At 46.8% G+C, this 19,355-nt stretch overlaps 1 protein-coding gene across 4 annotated transcripts in view; it reads left to right on the forward strand.

Moving 5' to 3' along the window:
- The window catches only part of PLPPR2 (phospholipid phosphatase related 2), a 48,603-nt gene that overhangs the window by 12,396 nt on the left and 16,852 nt on the right, over positions 1-19,355 (forward strand). For all 4 annotated transcript variants that reach the window (XM_083719477.1, XM_083719480.1, XM_083719478.1 and 1 more), the window contains 4 exons: positions 3,926-4,031; positions 6,970-7,158; positions 16,507-16,627; positions 18,967-19,223. In XM_083719477.1, coding sequence (XP_083575603.1) covers positions 3,966-4,031; positions 6,970-7,158; positions 16,507-16,627; positions 18,967-19,223 — 633 coding nt within the window. In that variant the 5' untranslated portion in view covers positions 3,926-3,965. The remainder of the gene's footprint in view (positions 1-3,925; positions 4,032-6,969; positions 7,159-16,506; positions 16,628-18,966; positions 19,224-19,355) is intronic.

Genomic DNA, 19,355 nt, shown 5'->3' on the forward strand with positions numbered 1-19,355 from the left:
TCCCCGGATTTATATTTTAAGTGTTGTAGATTTCTTAGTAGGGAATGAATGTTGAGTGATTGGTTCAACGGCACAAGGCACATCATATGGGGACTTCCTTCGAGGCAAAATGGTGGGTGCCATGGCAGTGAGCAGCTCCTGAAGCCAGCCAGAGCCAACTGTACTACCAGGCTGGCTCCAGGCTGCTGAGACCGCCGCTGCCGAGAGGGAACCGGGGACACCTGGCGCGTCAATTGGGGGAACTGCCGACACCCCCCATAACCCAAATTGAGCCAGGAGCGAGAGCCCCTAGCCACCTGGCCAACTGCCCAGCAGCGCTCCTGGGCCAGTAAAAACCCTGGAGCTGGTGTAGGGAGAAGGAGGAAAGGAGAAGGAGAAGGAAGAGAGAGAAAGAGGAAGGAGAAAAAAGAGGGGAGCCCCAACCTTGCTGCATTGCTGCCACCCCCACTGCTGAGGAAGAGAGTTAGGAGGAGGAGGAGGAGTTTGGATTTGATATCCCACTTTATCACTACCTGAAGGCAGTGGCGTAGCGTGAGTTGTCAGCACCCAGGGCAAGGCAAGTAATTTGCGCCCCCTAACCCGTGGATTTGCGCCCCCTAACCCTAACCCCCAGATTTTGCGCCCGGTGCAGCCGGCCCCCCCTCACCCCCCACGCTACACCACTGCCTGAAGGAGTCTCAAAGTGGCTAACAATCTCCTTTCCCTTCCTCCCCCACAACAAACACTCTGTGAGGTGAGTGAGGCTGAGAGACTTCAGAGAAGTATGACTGGCCCAAGGTCACCCAGCAGCTGCATGTGGAAGAGCGGGGACGTGAACCCAGTTCACCAGATTACAAGTCCACCACTCTTAACCACTACACCACACTGGCTCTACACTCCACACACTGGCTCTACACTCACACTGGTAGGACAGCACCGGGAGGGCAAGGACACGTGGCTGAGCCCAGGCCCGACCCGAGCCTACTCCACGGCAGATAGCACTCCAAAAGATCAGGCTGGGGCCCAGAGGAAGGCTGTGTGATAGAAGAGACCCAGAAGAGAAGATATTACTTCTTAATTATTTTAAAAAATGATTTTTCAAAAAAAAAAAGTGTCCCTGGATTCTTTGAAAACAATCTGTTTACCTTAGTAAACACTGTTGTGTGAGAGTCCATTGTGCATAAGTGGAGGGGAAGCCTGTAAATGAAAATGCAACTAAAATAATAAATGCCATCAAGGAGCAGGAAGGGTCATGAGCTGGAGAGATTTAGCTTAGGGCTATACTGAAGAGCATGGGACGCGGGTGGCGCTGTGGGTTAAAGCCTCAGCGCCTAGGACTTGCCGATCGAAAGGTCGGCGGTTCGAATCCCCGCGGCGGGGTGCGCTCCCGCTGCTCGGTCCCAGCGCCTGCCAACCTAGCAGTTCGAAAGCACCCCCGGGTGCAAGTAGATAAATAGGGACCGCTTACCAGCGGGAAGGTAAACGGCGTTTCCGTGTGCGGCTCTGGCTCGCCAGAGCAGCGATGTCACGCTGGCCACGTGACCCGGAAGTGTCTTCGGACAGCGCTGGCCCCTGGCCTCTTGAGTGAGATGGGCGCACAACCCCAGAGTCTGGCAAGACTGGCCCGTACGGGCAGGGGTACCTTTACCTTTACTATACTGAAGAGCTCCACAATGAATTTCACCCTTATTCAAAAGAGAAGTCATTTCAAACTTACAAACAAAATGCCACCCTGGTCCCGTAGCTTAGGGATGATGAACTTGAGGCCCTCCAGGTGTTGCTGGACTCCAACTCCCATCAGTCCCGGTCAGCATGCCCAATGGTCAGGGATGATGGGAGTTAAAGTTCAGCTATATATACAAGGTCACAGCCAGTTCCTTCATCTATGATATGACTTCTGTGGAATGGGAAACGTCCAAATGTGACAAGGTAAGGGGAAATCCCCATACGAACCATGAACAATAACTTGCCTGTGGGGCTACAGAGACCTCCATGGTGGGAGCTGGCTGGAGCAGCAAACTCTTTATCATCTCCTGATAGGGTCACATGAAAAAGCATTTGGGCACAAGTGGCAGCGAGCCAAGGATTAAACACTTTGCATGCCCACGTGCTGTACCATCGCCGCTCCCAGTAGGAATTCGAAACACCTGGTTTGAAGCCTGATCTCCAGACTTTCAGGTCAGATTTATTTTTAGCAGTTAAGGAAAGCTTTCCAAGGGCTCAGCTTGCGAAACCAAAGCAAAGCACGGAAACAGCTTTGACTCCTCCGCAGACTAGCTGAAATAAGCCTTGGGAAACCCAAGCTGCTAGACAAAATCTGAGCTTCCTTTGCAAAGCATGAGTAGCTGAAACAACAACAACGTACTTAAATTGGTGCATGCTTATCCTTCAAGCAGGGCAACATGAAGTGGTGACTTTCAAGGGTTGAGATTATGACCATGCACTGGAGAAAAACTGTGTGTGTGTGTGTGTGTGTGTGTGTGTGTGTGTGTGTGTGACCAAATCAGAATATATTGTAATGGATGGGGGGGGGGCAGATTCCCCTAAATGCCTGGGTGTTAGATCCTCTCCATAATTCCAGCATTTAGCAAAACTTAGAAATAAAGTTTGATTAAACTTTACTAAACATGGAAACCCCCTGGATTTAGTTAGGCTGAGAAGCCAAGCCAGCTCAGCAGAGCTAACAGGGTGGGTCTTTAAAGGTAAAGGGACCCGTGACCATTAGGTCCAGTCATGGCCGAGTCAGGTTGTGGCGCTCATCTCGCTTTATTGGCCAAGGGAGCTGGCGTAGAGCTTCCGGGTCATGTGGCCAGCATGACTAAGCTCCTTGTGGCGCAACAGAGCAGCGCACGGAAACGCCGTTTATCTTCCCGCCAGAGCGGTATCTATTTATCTACTTGCACTTTGACGTGCTTTCGAACTGCTAGGTTGGCAGGAGCAGGGACTGAGCAACTGGAACTCACCCCGTTGCGAGGATTCGAACTGCTGACCTTCTGATCAGCAAGTCCTAGGCTCTGTGGTTTAACCCAGGGACAAAGGCCAGTGATGACTCACCAAGGAAACCATTAGAGGGCAAGACTACTAGGTAAGGGGGCCTCCTTTGTGGGGTGCTAGTGGGCAGAGGCAACGGCTGAGTTTACGGTTTTAACTTTGAATGGCATAGGCTGGGGGCAGGTCTTTGGAGTCAGTCAGGAGCAAGAAGGAGAGGCAGAACTCCAAATCAGCTGGGGATGACAGGTTGGAATGAAGAGACACAGAGGACAGCTTTTTGCTGACTTGTGAATCCAATGTTGCCCTTATGGGGGAAGCCAGACCCTCATTTTTTAAAAAAGTTATAGGACCCCTGGACAGTTAAGTCCAGTCAAAGGTGACCATGGGGTTGCGGCGCTCATCTCGCTTTCAGACCGAGGGAGCCAGCGTTTGTCCACAGACAGCTTTCCGGGTCACGTGGCCAGCATGACTAAACCGCTTCTAGTGCAATGGGACACCGTGAAGGAAGCCAGAGCACACGGAAATGCTGTTTACCTCCCCTCCGCAGTGGTACCTATTTATCTACTTGCACTGGTGTGCTTTCGAACTGCTAGGTTGGCAGGAGCTGGGACAGAGCAATGGAAGCTCACCCCGTCGCGGGGATTTGAACCACCAACCTTCTGATCAGCAAGCCCAAGGGGCTCAGTGGTTTAGACCACAGCGCCACCCGTGTCAACCATAGGCTGCAAATGCTCTGCAATAACTCCATCTAGGTGCAGGTTGTGTAAATAAAACCATATATTGTAAAGACACCACAGTCTTTACCTAATTTCTGTGCCTAATTTCTGAAAGAAACATGAATCCTGGGTAAGTGCCTGGAATCTCACACTTTTCAGAGAGAGGAATGGCGCGTAACAATATTCTTGCTTGTCCGGAAGCCACTTGACCAACTTGCTTTGGTATCTCCTTTCTGTAGTTTACATCTTTCCTTGAGGAGAGATCCAGGCCCTGTCGACATGGCTGGTGATAAGCAGGAGCTTAAGAGAAGCATCTCCATCATCCCCTGCTTTGTGTTTGTAGAGGTAAGGATGCCACTGGATTTAGCCAAATGAACAAGTGACTGTTTCCCTGGTACTGAGAAAGGAGTAGCCGGCATGGGTTAGGTAGGCCTCCAGGGCGCAGTTGCATAAGGACAACCCCAATGCTGTAGTTAAGGGGTGTTTCTTCTTCTTTGGCAATCACTCGTAGCTGAGTAAGATTGTCTTCCATGAACACGGCTTTAACAGTGAGTCCGTAAGTGACTGTGGAGGCCAATTCTGGATCCACACGTCCTTCCACAGTGGGGACATAGGTCTCCGGGCGAGAGTTGATCACGGTGTGGATTTGCCAAGCATGCCTTCCTCTCAGCACGTTTCTCTCTTTCGTCCTGAGTCCGAGCGTCTTCAAAGCCCATGACACCTTTGGTAAAGGCTGTTCTCCAATTGGAGCGCTCACAGGCCAGTGTTTCCCAACTGTCAGTGTTTATACTACTTTTTTTTTTAAGGTTTGCCTTGAGAGAGTCTTCAAACCTCTTTTGTTGACCACCAGCATTACGCTTTCCATTGTTAAGTTTTGAATAGAGTAGTTGCTTTGGAAGACAACAATCAGGCATCCGCACAACATGAACAGTCCAACAAAGTTGATGTTGAAGAATCATTGTTCAGCAGTGTGCTTGAACATACTGTGTTTCGCATTAACTGCGCTTCCAAGTCCTTTGAAGCCGTTCAAAAGTATTTTATTCATGTCCAGCTCAGAGCATTTTGCCAGTCCTGGAGCAGCTGCTCAGTGCAATCTAAGCAATTTTGCTGCAGCAGCCTTTAGAATATCAGCAGGGACTGTGATTGCACACAGTTGTTTCCTCAGTTGCTGGGTCCTGTTGCTTTGCTGGGGTGCAGAGACTGATGCTGCATCTGCTTCATGATGAATGGTTCAGGAAGTTGGATATGTTTAGCCTGGAGAAGACTGAGAGGGGACGACAGCCACCTTCAAATATCTAAAGCAGGAGTCAGCAACCTTTTTCAGCCGTGGGCTGGTCCACTGTCCCTCAGACCTTGTGGGGGGCCAGACTATATTTTTTTGGGGAAAAACATGAACAAATTCCTATGCCCCACAAATAACCCAGAGATGCTTTTTAAATGAAAGGACACATTCTATTCATGTAAAAACACGCTGATTCCCAGACAGTCCGTGGGCCGGATTCAGAAGGTGATTGGGCCGGATCCGGCCCCCGGGCCTTAGGTTGCCTACCCCTGATCTAAAGGGCTATTCCATGGAAGATGGAGCAAGCTTGTTCCCTGCTGCCCCAGAGGTTGGGACGCAAACCAATGGATTCACATCACAAAAAAGGAGATTCTGACTAAACATCAGGAGGAATTTTCTGACGATAAGAGCCATTCGACTGTGGAATAGACTCCCTTGGAACGTGGTGGAGTCTCCTTCCTTGGGGTTTTTTAAGCAGATCTTGGATGGCCATCTGTCTGAGATTCTTTAGCGGTGTTTCTTATATTGCAGGGGGTTGGCCTAGCCCTAGATAATCTGTGAGGTCCCTTCCAAGCCAACAATTCTATGGTTCCTTGCTAATTTTTCAAGGGCCTCTCTTTCCACACCCACCCACCCCACGGAGCCAGGAGCAGCTCTGGGAGATATTGAGTATGGACGTCTGAAGAGGGGCATGCAGACATAGACTTCCCCACTCCAGACCTCCCCAAGCAACCTAGAGGAGCCCTGGGAGGGAGGCTGGCAAGGAGGTATACATCTCTGGGGCAGTGTCAGCAGTGAGACGCCGCTGCCCCTTCCTTGCATAGAGCTCCCTAGCATGCACCACACACATGGGGTGCAGTTTGAAAAGTTGCCTGCCTGTGGCAGGCAGGCAGGGATGGGAAATAAAACGGGCAGGTGTATGAGAGCTCTTGTGCTGGGCCCGGGAGTTAACCCGAGCAACGTGGTCCAGGTCCAGTTCCGAATCCAAGGATTCCGCGAGGAGTCACTCCAACAGGGCCAAGGCAAGTCACAAGGCTAGGTCACAGGCTAGGTCAGGCACAGGGTCTCAGGCAGGTTCTAGCAAGCAGCAATGTTGCTCCCACACCCTGGGGTGGGGCCCAACAGCCTTTTATCTCTGTGGGGGTAATGGCCGGTCCTGATCCCCCAGTGACTCACATCCCTGTCTCGCCCGAATGCAAGCACTTCTCCTGCGAGTACTCAGGGGTCCCCTGCTCTCAGACCTGAGTCTCTGCAGCTCGGAAGACGTCAGTGGGTTTCTAGATCCAGAGACCGCCTCAACCTCTCCTGACCCAACTGGTAGTGGAGCAGCTGTAAGTGATGGCCCAGCAGAGGGCAACGAGGTAATCCCCACATCTGGAGCCAGGGCAGGCTCAGGCCCCTGACTCGGCCCAGCTGGTGTTTGTTGTAGGGGAACCTGTGCAGACTGTAATTCTTCAGGGTCAGGCCCCAGACCTGGTTCAGATGCCGCCTGAGGCAGAGGATCCGGTGCGGACTGAGACTCCTCCGGTTCTGAGTCCGAGCCCAAGTCCCAGGCCATCACAGCTCAGCCCTTCTGCTCCCAAGCCCCTGAAAATGCGGCCACCTACATGTGGTCTCAGACACCAGCCCTCTCCCTGCGATCATCTGCAGTAAATCGCCAGGATATGGAACGGAGCCCGGGGAGTTATTGGGTGCTCAGGAGGAGGGGCGGCAGGAGAAGGAGAAGGAGGGGTTGCATCAGAAGGAGGCAACTGTCTGCCTGACTTTGAGTCAGCAGGCTCGGTGCCTCTCCCGCCAGCCGTGATGTGATGCACAGCTACAGCAGGCACCCAAGCGTGAAAAGGAGTACACGAGGAATCTTGCACGGAGGAGCAGGCAGAGGGCGGGGTGGGGGCTGCCAAGCTCCAGCTACTCCAGGGACCCGGTTCTCTTGGCTGCGTCCGTCTCCCATTCAGTCCTCAGCGCCGCTTCCCTTCCTGATGTGCCATGTTCTACTTCCAGCTGGTGATTATGGCGGGCACTGTGGTGCTGGCGTACCACTTCGAATACACGAACACTTTCCCGGTCCACCTCCAAGGCTTCTTCTGCTATGACAGTGCCTACGCAAAGCCCTACCCTGGCCCCGAAGACACAAGCCGAGCACCTCCCGTCCTCGTCTACTCTCTCGTCACTGCTGTGCCCACCATAACGGTAAGAGCCCAGCAGGGCACGTGGTGGGTGGATGGGTGTGGAAGGGGTGACAACCCCCCTGCTGCTGTTGTGAGATTTGGGGCCACATGTTCCCTCTGGGGGTAAGATCACCAGGGAGTGTGGTTTCAGATATCAAAGTCAAGGGGCCTCAAGGAAGCAGAGGTACAGCTAGCTCTTTCTTTGCAAAGAACTTTGAAGCTCCTCCGGAAAAATGGTGTGGAATTGTTCAGTCATTTTCTTTTATACTAGAATTCAATAACCATTCCGGCTTGTAGATCAACTGTGCCTGATGCACACATGCAGATATATGTGCTTGAGATGTAGGTGTGCTGTGACTACCCACCAAAGGTGGGCAGATTCATCCATTTCGGGCACATGAATTTGACATGCGCTCATTCATGTCAGTACTGTCCCATTTCTGCATTAACCTGCAATTATGAATAAGTCCTTACAAAAATGCATATTTAAAGGTGAACTTAAATTATATTTTGGAATGCATTTTCTGAGAAAACACACGCACACATACACAATCCTAAATTATGCATTTTGGTACATTTTATTAGCTGAACACTACATCACAAACTTTGGAGGCACACATTTCAAGCTCTGCGTTCGCTCAGGAGCTTCTTGTCAGGCCACTTTGTATAGGAATTTCTAGTGTATGAATTATTCAAGAACTGCCGCTACATGCAAAAAAAGTCTGAGCAAGACACTCACATATAGGGATAGAAGAGAAATTAAATTTGGATTTCATTTAAAGCTGAATCCATGAAATTCACATTTTCTAGAACAATATGCAAACCAAAACACAGCTATCCTTTGAAATTCACACGTCTCTGAACTTTGCAATGCAGTTCTCTAACCAACCAATGTTTACAAAAAGGCATGTTTTAGAGGGAAGGGTGCATAGAAATGAAGATATTACTGAAAATAACATACAATAGCATTGTATGTTTGACACAAACGTGTGTCGAAACTACATATAAAATATGTTAATTAGGAGAAATTCGCAGAACTATGGAAAAATGAGAAACTGAGAGAACCAGAACTGAAATGTCCTTCCATCCTTACTCTTGTGTATGTTGAGAATTTACAATGCTCCACCTCAAATTTATTACTCTAATCTATTGTTACATTTTATTTTTATTTTTAATAGATTTTTATTAAGATTTTAAAAATTACAATTAAACAAAAAGAAAACAAAACAATGCATAAAAACAAATCACATCACAGAAAAAAAATAAAAATAAAGAAAACAGACAAAAAAAGAACAAATCAAACCTTTACATAACTTTCTTTCTTTAGCTTTTTTCCTTGACCTCCTCACACCTCCCCTCTTTGTATTCTAGTTCAGATAGATATTTCAGCAAATCCTTCATCTTTGTTTTTATCCTAATAATTTATCTTAATATACTGTAATTTTACATTCTCTTCTTTCACCAATTAACCATCCATTTTTACTTTATTTAATCTTACTTCTCCTTAAAACTGATATATTTGAACTTAATCTCTTAAGACATTTCCCCTAGGGTCATAAAAATATCATCCCACGATTTTTCCAACTCTCATCAATTTTTTTTTTTAAATCTCCATATATACATTTTAAATTCCCAATTTTCTTCCACCGTCCCCCCTCCCCGGTCTCGGCCCCTGCCGTCAGATCCATCAACCTCCAACAGTCCATCAACCTGGAGATCTTATGTCTGAGGCTCTTAACTCTTCTTCATGTCCCATCTGCCGATCTTCTTGATAATCTTTGGTGCTAAAAATCAGATCTTGGGGGAGCTCCAACCCATCGATGCTCATATTCCTTCTTAACAGGTTTGCCAGATTTCCATAGTTAAGACTAGGGCCCATAAAGTATTCCAAATCTTGTTTCACCTATTGTTACATTTTAATCCCACCCTTCCTGTAAGGAGCTCAAGGAAGCATGCACAGATCTCCCGCCCTCTTCCCATGTATCCTCACACCATCTTGGTGAAGTGGGAGAGAGTGGGAGACAGGGATTGGCCTAAGAGCACTGAGCAGGTATTTGAACCCAGTTCTCCCTACACCCACAGTCAAACCCTTTGGCCAGTCCATCATACTGGATCTCATCTTAAGTGCATCATGAATTAATATGCAGGAGAAATTGCAGTCCTATATGCAAACAGTAGGACTGAGCCAAGCTCTCCTGGGACTGTCTTCACTGCACACATTTAGAGTTAATATTACCCTACCGTTCTGTTAAGCATGCAAGCTGAATGTCTGACTATTCTCACTGCTGCTATCCCAGTGCCCTCCTTTAATTCAGACGCCATCTCTTATCAGTGTCTGGATAGCAGTTCCCTTGGAGCAAGGACAGTGACCCACATTGCAAGAAGGTCGCTGGTTAATGATATCCTGACCAACCCAATCTTAAACCAGCTTTTTCAAAACAATCATCTTGCCATCATTTTATCTATTTTCAGACTTGTGTCTGTGGGATACCCAAAGTACAGACGCAACATTTAAATCAACAACACAGTTTTTTGGGTAACAACCTCCCAATCACCTATTAATTAAAAAATATAATGCCCTAACTTAAAAAGCTTGTCTAAAAAGGACAAGTTTTTGTGGGAGTGTTCAGGGATGCAGGAGAGGATATATTGTTTGATTATATGCTTTCCAACTTGTGTTAACAATTTAGCAGAGTAACATTCCCCCTTTTAAACTTGCACAGCGGATGTGTTTGCTCAGGCTCGCTAAAGCCACTAAAATACGCTTTCCTTTTGGTAATTCCCCACTTAGTCCCCATTTTTTAAAATATAGACACGACGCAGTCTTCTATAAAAGTATAAAAAGGGTTTACTCACACATTCTGTTCACAATTGGATCCCAGAAGGCAGACTTAAGTTAGAAAAGTAATATATACCTGAAAACTATCCCATAAGGTGACAGCTCCTTTGTCCTCTCTTGGCTTTCAAATGTTGCTTCTTTGATGAATATGATCAGAGAGAGAGAGAGATGGCTGACCAGTCCTGCTCTTTTGTTACCTGGGCAGGTGAGGTCACAGCCACCTCTAGTCACATGCAGAGGAAGTCTGGCCCAGACAGGAGAAACAGGAAGTTCCAACTGGCTGGTCCAGACATCCCCTTTTATGTCCACTCTAGGGATCTTGTGCTTGACTGCTCTTGTGTTTCACATCCCACAGTTTTCAGCTGTGACATAAAACTATACAGTGTTGATGACAGGCTAACCTTCAGAAGGAGCATGTTCTGCAACCGGGGTGCTGTTGCTGACAAATCCCTCTGATCAATTAGCCCCCAGATGTCACTTAATGCTGGAGCAACTAATAGGGCTTATCCAATAGATCTCAAGTCATGGGCTGTGCTGGGACAAGGCATTTCTACAGGTAGCAGAGTCTCAAACAAAAACCTTGAATTGGGCTTGGTGGCAAATGGAGACCCTTCAAGCCTTGCACCAATCTCAACCAGGCAGATCTCTGGGGGATGCTGTCTGGTTAGGATGCTATAGAGCAGCCTTTCTCAACCTGTGCATCCCCAGATGTTGTTGGAGTACAACTCCCATCACCCCTAGCTAGCAAGGCCAGAGCTCAGGGATGATGGGAGTTGTAGTCCAACAACATCTGGGGACCCACAGGTTGAGAACCACTACTATAGAGGCAGGTGTCCTTGCAGGAAATGCAGACCAATTTGGGTGTTGGGTGTTTGTTGAAGGGTGACTGAAAGAACAGGGTAAGGACATAAGAAGAGCTTGAAGGATCAGATCCAGCGCCTATCTAGTCCAGCATCCTGTTTTCACAGTAGACAACCAGATGCCTACAGGATGCCCACAGTAAAAAGAAAAGGTAAAGCACCCAATGAAAATTAAGTCCAGTCAAAGGCGACTATGGGGTTGTGGCGCTCATCTCTCTTTCAGGCCAAGGGAGCCGGCGTTTGTCCACAGAAAGCTTTCCGGGTCATGTGGCCAGCATGACTAAACCGCTTCTGGTGCATGGAGGACCATGACAAGTGCCAGAGCACATGGAAACGGTGTTTACCTTCCCACCACAGTGGTACCTATTTATCTACTTGCACTTGTGTGCTTTTGAACTGCTAGGTTGGCAGGAGCTGGGACAGAGCAATGGGAGCTCACCCTGTTGCAGAGATTTGAACAGCGCCACCCATGTTGCTAGGACGTCCACAAGCAGAATACCAGTGCAACGGCACTCTCCACACCTGCAATTCCTTCCAACTGGTATTCAGAGGCCTACTGCCTCTGATGTTGCACACAGGTTCAACTCAGGAAATGTTTCTGCACACCATCCTATTTTTATCCAAAGTCTACCAAATGGTGTTGTTATCTTTAGTCAGGGAAAGCCCAAGACATTTGGGCACCAGAGGCAAACCCCAAAATGACGCCTAACGCTGTCAGGGAATAAGAGGGGAGTGAAGATCTACATCAGAACAAGGAGGGAATAAAGATCTACACTGAGATCTGCTGTCCCTGTGGATCCTGCTGCCTCAGATGGTTGTCTCACCTTGCCTCATGGGTGGGCCGCCCCTGTTATGATGCATTCTTGCCATGTGGGTTCAAAAGCATTTGTGGACTGGAAGCCCTTTAGAATGCAGTAAGTTATTGTTCTGCTGTAGAAAGCGTGGACTGGATTCCCATTGTTGCTTCCTGCTAAGGCTTGTCCTGCTAGACTTGTTGTTGTTTAGTCATTTAGTCGTGTCCGACTCTTCGTTACCCCATGGACCAGAGCATGCCAGGCACTCCTGTCTTCCACTGCCTCCCACAGCTTGGTCAAACTCATGTTAGTAGCTTCGAGAACACTGCCCTACCATCTCGTCCTCTGTCGACCCCTTCTCCTTGTGCCCTCTATCTTTCCCAACATCAGGGTCTTTTCCAGGGAGTCTTCTCTTCTCATGAGGTGGCCAAAGTCTTGGAGCCTCAGCTTCATGATCTGTCCTTCCAGTGAGCACTCAGGGCTGATTTCCTTCAGAATGGATAGCCCTGCTAGACTAGGGTTGCCATATTTCAAAATGTGAAAATCCAGACAGAAAAGTTGTCAAGCTTTTTTTGGCAACATCGCTTTTAAAAATGCCATTTTTGAGCTATTTTTATGGGAAAACGGCACTGTCGACATGGGCTGCCATACGTCCGTATTTTCCCAGACATTTTTCCTGATTTCCACCTGGACACTGCTACCGACTACAGTATTCCATCTATCGGAAAATCCAGACGTATGGCAAACCCTATCTAGACTTCCATCCCATCACCGTCAGATTCCTGTCAGGCCTTTTCCTAAGTGGAAATGAAAAAATCCAGAAAAGGAAAATGTGCTACTTCCTAAAGGTAACATGTTCCAACGACATACTGCTGTTATCATTAGGAGATGCTTCCAGATGATCAAATCCATTTTTTCCCTTTCGGTCAGTGGCCTGGGGGAAATAGACTCCCTCAATGATTTCTGTTGACCTTCCTCCTGCGTGGGAGAATGTGAAATAGTACCCAAAAACCTTGTGGAAATGTCCAAAAATTCATAATGGAGCTTCTGACACTCCAAGTGATTCACAGCCTTTGGCCATTCCTTTGCAAGCCTTCTGTTGCTTTGCAATCATTTGTTTTTATTGAAGGATTTTCATCATTAACAAGGACACATTTAACGTCTCTGTTTTCAATTCGTAGAGTCCTTTCTACAGGTCTGTTACATTCGGCATGAAATTCTGCTGTCATAGACCTTGTGAGATGTGGGGGGAGATAAATGGGGAGGGGGGTGGGAGGAAAGAAGAGGGGATAATGATCTTTCATGCTTTTGCTTACTGTATGTGCAGAGTTTTTTATGTCAGCGTCACGAGATTTTGCCAGCAAAAACAGACAAATAAAGAACCTCCAATCCTATTTTTAAATATCTATCTAATTTGTTTACTTATTTTCTTCGCCCTTCCCTCCCATTTTTGAGCTGTGCTTCATCAACGTGTAGTTCCGGGTATATACAGTGGAGACAATGATAATTAAATAATAATTATCACAATTAGAAAAGCCTTAGACTTTAAACCATAGCATCACCTCAGTCCAACTGATGGGAAAAAAACACATAACCATGGTGAAGACCCTAGGTAAAGGTAAAGGCCGACTCTGGGGTTGCGGCGCTCATCTCGCTTTATTGGCCAAGGGAGCCGGCATACAGCTTCCGGGCCATGTGGCCAGCATGACAAAGCCGCTTCTGGTGAACCAGAGAAGTGCACGGAAATGCCGTTTACCTTCCCGCCAGAGTGCTACCTATTTATCTACTTGCACTTTGACATGCTTTCGAACTGCTAGGTTGGCAGGAGCAGGGACCGAGCAACGGGAGCTCACCCCGTCGCAGGGATTTGAACCGCCGACCTTCTGATCAGCAAGTCCTAGGCTCTGTGGTTTAACCCACAGCGCCACCCGTGTCCCAATGGTGAAGACCCTACTCAATCCCAAAAGCTTGGATTGCACCTGCAAACTATGCCTAAATCTCAGTAATGAGGGAGGCAGACCTGCTTCTAGAGGGAGAGAGTATATATTTTTTCTGTTTTTTTCTTGAAATAATTTTACCCTCTGAATCCCATGGATGCTGTTTCTCCCCCACTTTCATCCCAGGAAGAGGGAAAGAATGATTTGACACCCCTCCAGCCATTTCTACGCCTGCATGTGGCTTCTCTGCTGCTCCAGTCTGTCTGCTTCTCTTTATGGCACCTTCTGCTCCCTTGAGGTTGGGGAGATGTGGGCATGTCTCTCCTCACAGGCCCAGCTCCCTCTGATGGTCCATTCCATTAGCTAGGGTATCTCAGTGCTGCTGCCCACCCCACAACCACGGTACCATCTAGTGGGGAAGTGATATAGATAGGGAAAGTGCGCCTCAGTTTAAGAATGGTTTTGGTTTAAGAACAGACTTCTGGAACGGATTAAGTTCGTAAGCCGAGGTACCACTGTAACTCCCTACTAACTGACTGGGGAAGTGCAATATTAAGTGAGATTGTGACTCTTCTTGGGCTAAAACCCTGCAGATGGGTGAATGGGCCATTGGCTGTTGCAAAGAACTCTTTGCCAAGCAGACTGTTCAGAGATGTCTGAAAGAAAGATTAAATATTTCTGCTCACCCCCCAAAATAGTCCTCTTGGCTGGTACATCGTGTTACTGTATACCCTGGGTTTCCCACACCTTTTGGCATACCAACATGTGAAATGTGGAGAAAAGATGAGCAGGTCCCCCACCCCAAAGTAGTCTGTGGTCCATGAAAGTCTATGCTGAAATTCGGGAATTTTTGTATTTTTATGTTGTGAACTCCCCTGAGATCTTCAGATAAAGGGCAGTATACAAATTTAATGCATGGAAATAAAAATAAATAAACGCCTGTGCATAATTAATGTCTATACACACAATACTGCCAGAAATGTAAAAAGCTAAAACAAACGGAACTAAGAGAAGCTAAAGGACACCCTCCGGTTTTTCTAAAAGAACTATTCTTTAGTTGGGTGGGTGGGTAATTTATTTGAGGTTATATATATGTGCAGTGACTACATTTCATATACAGTGGTACCTCGGAAGTCAAACAGAATTTATTTCGGAAGTCTGTTCGACTTCCATAACGTTCGGGAACCAAGGCGCGGCTTCCGATTGGCTGCAGTAAGCTCCTGCAGCCAATCAGAAGCTGCATCAGACGTTCGGGCTCCAAACTGGAACACTCACTTCCGCGTTTGTGAGCCAAAACGTTTAACTCGCAAGGCATTCACGAATCAAGGTATGACTGTATTTTATTTAAAGGGGGGGGGAGGAAATGTGGATTTATTATTATTCAATTCAATTCACTTTATTTAAATTTTCATTTTTGAAAGGAGATAATAGACCCTCTCATAGTCACTTTACAGTATGGAAAGCAGGATCACATATAACTATTCCGATACCACCATGAGCGTAACTGAAGATTAAAAAAGAATGTCTGGAGAAATCCTAAGTAACAAATGTCAGGATTAGTAGCAGAGATACACATAATTTTACATGGTTTTCTGATATTACCCTTAAACTCGGGCAAATAGAGATTGCAATAGATTCCCTTCTTCTATCGGATAAGTCGCAAATCTTCTCTCTCATCAAGCAGAGACTGCTAGACCACAAAATCCCAAAACTCTACCTCTTTGTATGCCTTTTGTATGTTCATCTGCTTACTTAGGATTGCAGCGCTACCATGGAGTAATGCCTAATTACCTTTATAATCTAGATATTGCATTGCAGACCTTTTATTTCTACTCGTCTAAATGCATTCCCCTCATCTGTTTTGTTCGGAAGGTTTCCAAAAAACCCCTTCCAGAACAGATTCTGCTCCTGTAATAAGAAAACACCAGATACAGCACATAATTTTGGACTGCACTCTTGGCAGAGATCTCCTTGTGCTTTCCTTACATCCTAAAATATCAATTTACAAAGAGTCTATAATCCAATATTTATTGAGGGATGATACTCCTGAAACTACCAAGATTGTTTCGGGGTATTTTGCCGAGATTTTTTAAGCTAAATCTAAAGTTGCCTGATTTACTCAATGGCAGCTATCTAGTCTTTTATATATTGTGTGTGTTTTGGATTATTAATGTATTTGGATGACATTGTATGATTTTATTGCTTAAACCTATGCCAATAAAGGCCAATAACAATAGCAATAACAGTATCTCTGCAGACAAGTAAAGGTAAAGGGACCCCTGACCATTAGGTCCAGTCGTGGCCGACTCTGGGGTTGCGGCGCTCATCTCACTTTATTGGCCGAGGGAGCCGGCGTACAGCTTCCGGGTCCTGTGGCCAGCATGACTAAGCCGCTTCTGGCAAAACCAGAGCAGCGTGTGGAAACGCCGTTTACCTTCCCGCTGGAGTGGTACCTATTTATCTACTTGCACTTTGACGTGCTTTCGAACTGCTAGGTTGGCAGGAGCAGGGACCACCAATGGGAGCTCACCCCGTCACGGGGATTCGAACTGCCAACCTTCTGATCGGCAAGTCCTAGGCTCTGTGGTTTAACCCACAGCGCCACCCACGTCCCTTATCTGCAGACAGGAGCAGACTTAAATTGGACTCGGCTGGGTACCAGGCTCAAAGAGCAGAATTAGGTAGTCACATCTTTTTCTGCAGCAAGTGCCCATATATTTGTTTCAGCCATTTATGGTCACAGAAATGGATACCCCGACAAAGAGTGAGGTCCCGTCCTGCTAAATAAGTGTGTTGGACCCACAAGTGGTATAAAATCACTGTGTCAGAAGCACTTTCAAAGAAACAGATTCTTTCTCACTTCAGTGGTTAATGAATTGGGCTTGACTTGGCCAAAGCTTATCTTCTCTCTGTCTCTTACCCATCACCTGCCTGCCTTAGATTCTTGTTGGAGAACTGGCTGCCTTCTTCCTCCAGCCTGAGAGACGCGAGGAGAAGACAATCATCTCAGGAGAGTGTTGCTATTTCAACCCCCTTCTACGGCGCATCATCCGTTTTCTGGGTAAGTGAAAGATGACTTTACCACCCTGCCTCCTTCCCTTGCCTCAAAGTCACTCCCAAGATTCCCTCCTAATTTTCAGCTCCACCCTGTTAAGAGTTATGTGAGCGGAATTCCCTGATCTGGACCTTGTGCAGAATATGGATCAATAAGCTCTCCACGCCGAGAAAAATAGAGTTCCAAAGTTTTACTGCAAACCATCTTTAAACTGGTTACAAAAAAAGGTAACCGACTAAAATACAAATCAGCTCATTGCTCTTAAACAACTAGCAATGCAGTCTAGTTTTCTTTAGGTTCTTACCTAAGGACTGTTCTCTCTCTGGTCCCAGAGAGAGACACAAATAAGCAAGTTATCTGGCAATATGCCAGCAGTTTCTAAGAGAAGCCCAGTCTCCCAGTCATCAGTTAACATAAATACTGAAGCAAAAGGCCTATCTGCACTTCTGTTCAGCCCATGATTTCAAGTGTTTTCAAATCACAGATCTGAGAGGTTGGGGTTTTTTTTGGTCCCACCCCTTTCCCCAGGAAAAGGAGATGTTTACTGCTGAATTGGAACAGAAAACCCCATTGGCGTTTGTTCCAATTTGACAGTAAACAACAAAGTTTTGTGGGGAAAGCAGCAGGACAAAAAATATATTCCTCTTGGACCTTTGACATGAAATCATGGGACAAATGAAAGTGTAAGGTAAAGGTAAAGGGACCCCTGACCATTAGGTCCAGTCGTGACCGACTTGGGTTGCTGCGCTCATCTCGCTTTATTGGCCGAGGGAGCCAGTGTATAGCTTCCGGGTCATGTGGCCAGCAGGACTAAGCCGCTTCTGGCGAACCAGAGCAGTGCATGGAAACGCTGTTTACCTTACCTATTTATCTACTTGCACTTTTGACCGGCTTTTGAACTGCTAGGTTGGCAGGAGCAGGGACCACCAATGGGAGCTCACCCCGTCACGGGGATTCGAACTGCCAACCTTCTGATCGGCAAGTCCTAGGCTCTGTGGTTTAACCCACAGCGCCACCCGCGTTCCCAAATGAAAGTGTGGATGGCCCCAAAGTTTCCATCCTCTTGTGGCATCTTTAGCTTCAATAGCACCTTTTTTTGCACTTGCCACAGTTCTCTGCAAAGCAGACATTCTGCAGATGCAAAGCTCACTACGTTCCACACACAGTGCACACTAGGACTGGGCGATATCTGGTTTTCAACATTGCAGTATATTGCCAGCTAAACATCGTGATACACAGATATATCATGGTGTCTGAAATTAGGAGAGAGCTAAGTAGAGGCATTGGCTGGCCTCACAGTTTTTCCTGCATCGTGAATTTTGCTCTTGTGATTCACTGCCCCCTGCTTGAGGCAGAGGAGAGCTGAGCCAGCAAAGTTAATGGGAGATGCAGGAATCGAGAAACACATTGGCTGGCTTCATGGTTTTGCCCACATTGTGATTTTTGCATAGCACACACATACATGATGATTCATGATGTACTGCCAGGCAGGGCTGAATTTAGGTTTGATGAGGCCCTAAGCTACTGAAGGTAATAGGGCCCTTTATATGTCCAGCTCTCCTTTGTCAACAACAAATTGTCGCTGTTTTTTGTGTTGAATATATGCTATATGGTAATTTATGGACCTAAAGCCATAAATTATCTAAAGCCATTTGCACATAACAAAATATGTATTTTATCAAAGTAATTGTTGAACTGAAATACAATTAAGAAGAAGTATATTAATAGTGAAATAATTGTTAAGCTCTAACTTAAAATGATTTTTTATTCATAACAAACTTAATAATGCAAACACACTGGCATTTGGCAATAACAAGAGTTCCTTTAGAAACACAATTTACAAAGACTTATAATCTAGTCTCTATAAACTTGCTATAACATGAAATAATAATAGGTGTAAATATATGATGCAAATTACTAATAATTATAAATAGCAGAATGTAGGCACCCTATATATAGCAATGAGCAAACCAGTGATATTTTAGGGAGCAGGCTAGCAGGCGGGGCCCATGACTTACATCATAGGAGCCTACAAAACACCGTTGTTGTATATAGGTTTTAATTTACGGTATTTGTTTTTTATCTTATATTTTGGAAATGTACATCCAGGGTTTTTCCCCTTAATTTTTTGGGGGGCCCCAAGAGAGTGGGGCCCTAAGCTACAGCTTGTTTAGCTTATACATAAATCCAGCACTGCTGCCAGGCAAAAAAAAATGAAACCGATATCACGATATGGACTTCAAACCAGTTTTGAACGATATATCTTTTACAAACCCCAGCTTCGCCACCTCCAGCTGTTCATCTCCTTCCTTTCAGCCCATTTCTTCCCCGTTACTTTCCCACAGGCATTTATTCCTTTGGCCTCTTCACTACCACTATCTTTGCCAACGCTGGCCAGGTGGTTACCGGAAACCAGACTCCGCACTTCCTGTCGGTGTGTCGACCCAACTACACTGCCCTCGGCTGCCAGGCGCCCCCAGGCACCATCTACGTCACGGACAAGGCTGCCTGCACGGGCAACCCCGCCCTGGTCACTGCCGCCCGCAAGGCCTTCCCCTCCAAGGATGCTGCTCTCAGTGCCTACGCTGTAGCCTATACTGTGGTACGCGGCTCTGGTGGGTGGAGGGGCCAGGGAAATGTGTGTCGGAGTGAGGAGGGAGCTGAAGTGGCTGGGGTAACCAAAAAGCGCCTATCTCTTCCCACAAGGACATGTCGGATGTGGTGGAGGTGACTG

Source organism: Podarcis gaigeae (genome assembly GCF_964106915.1).
Source record: "Podarcis gaigeae genome assembly, chromosome: 17".
Taxonomy (NCBI): domain Eukaryota; kingdom Metazoa; phylum Chordata; class Lepidosauria; order Squamata; family Lacertidae; genus Podarcis; species Podarcis gaigeae.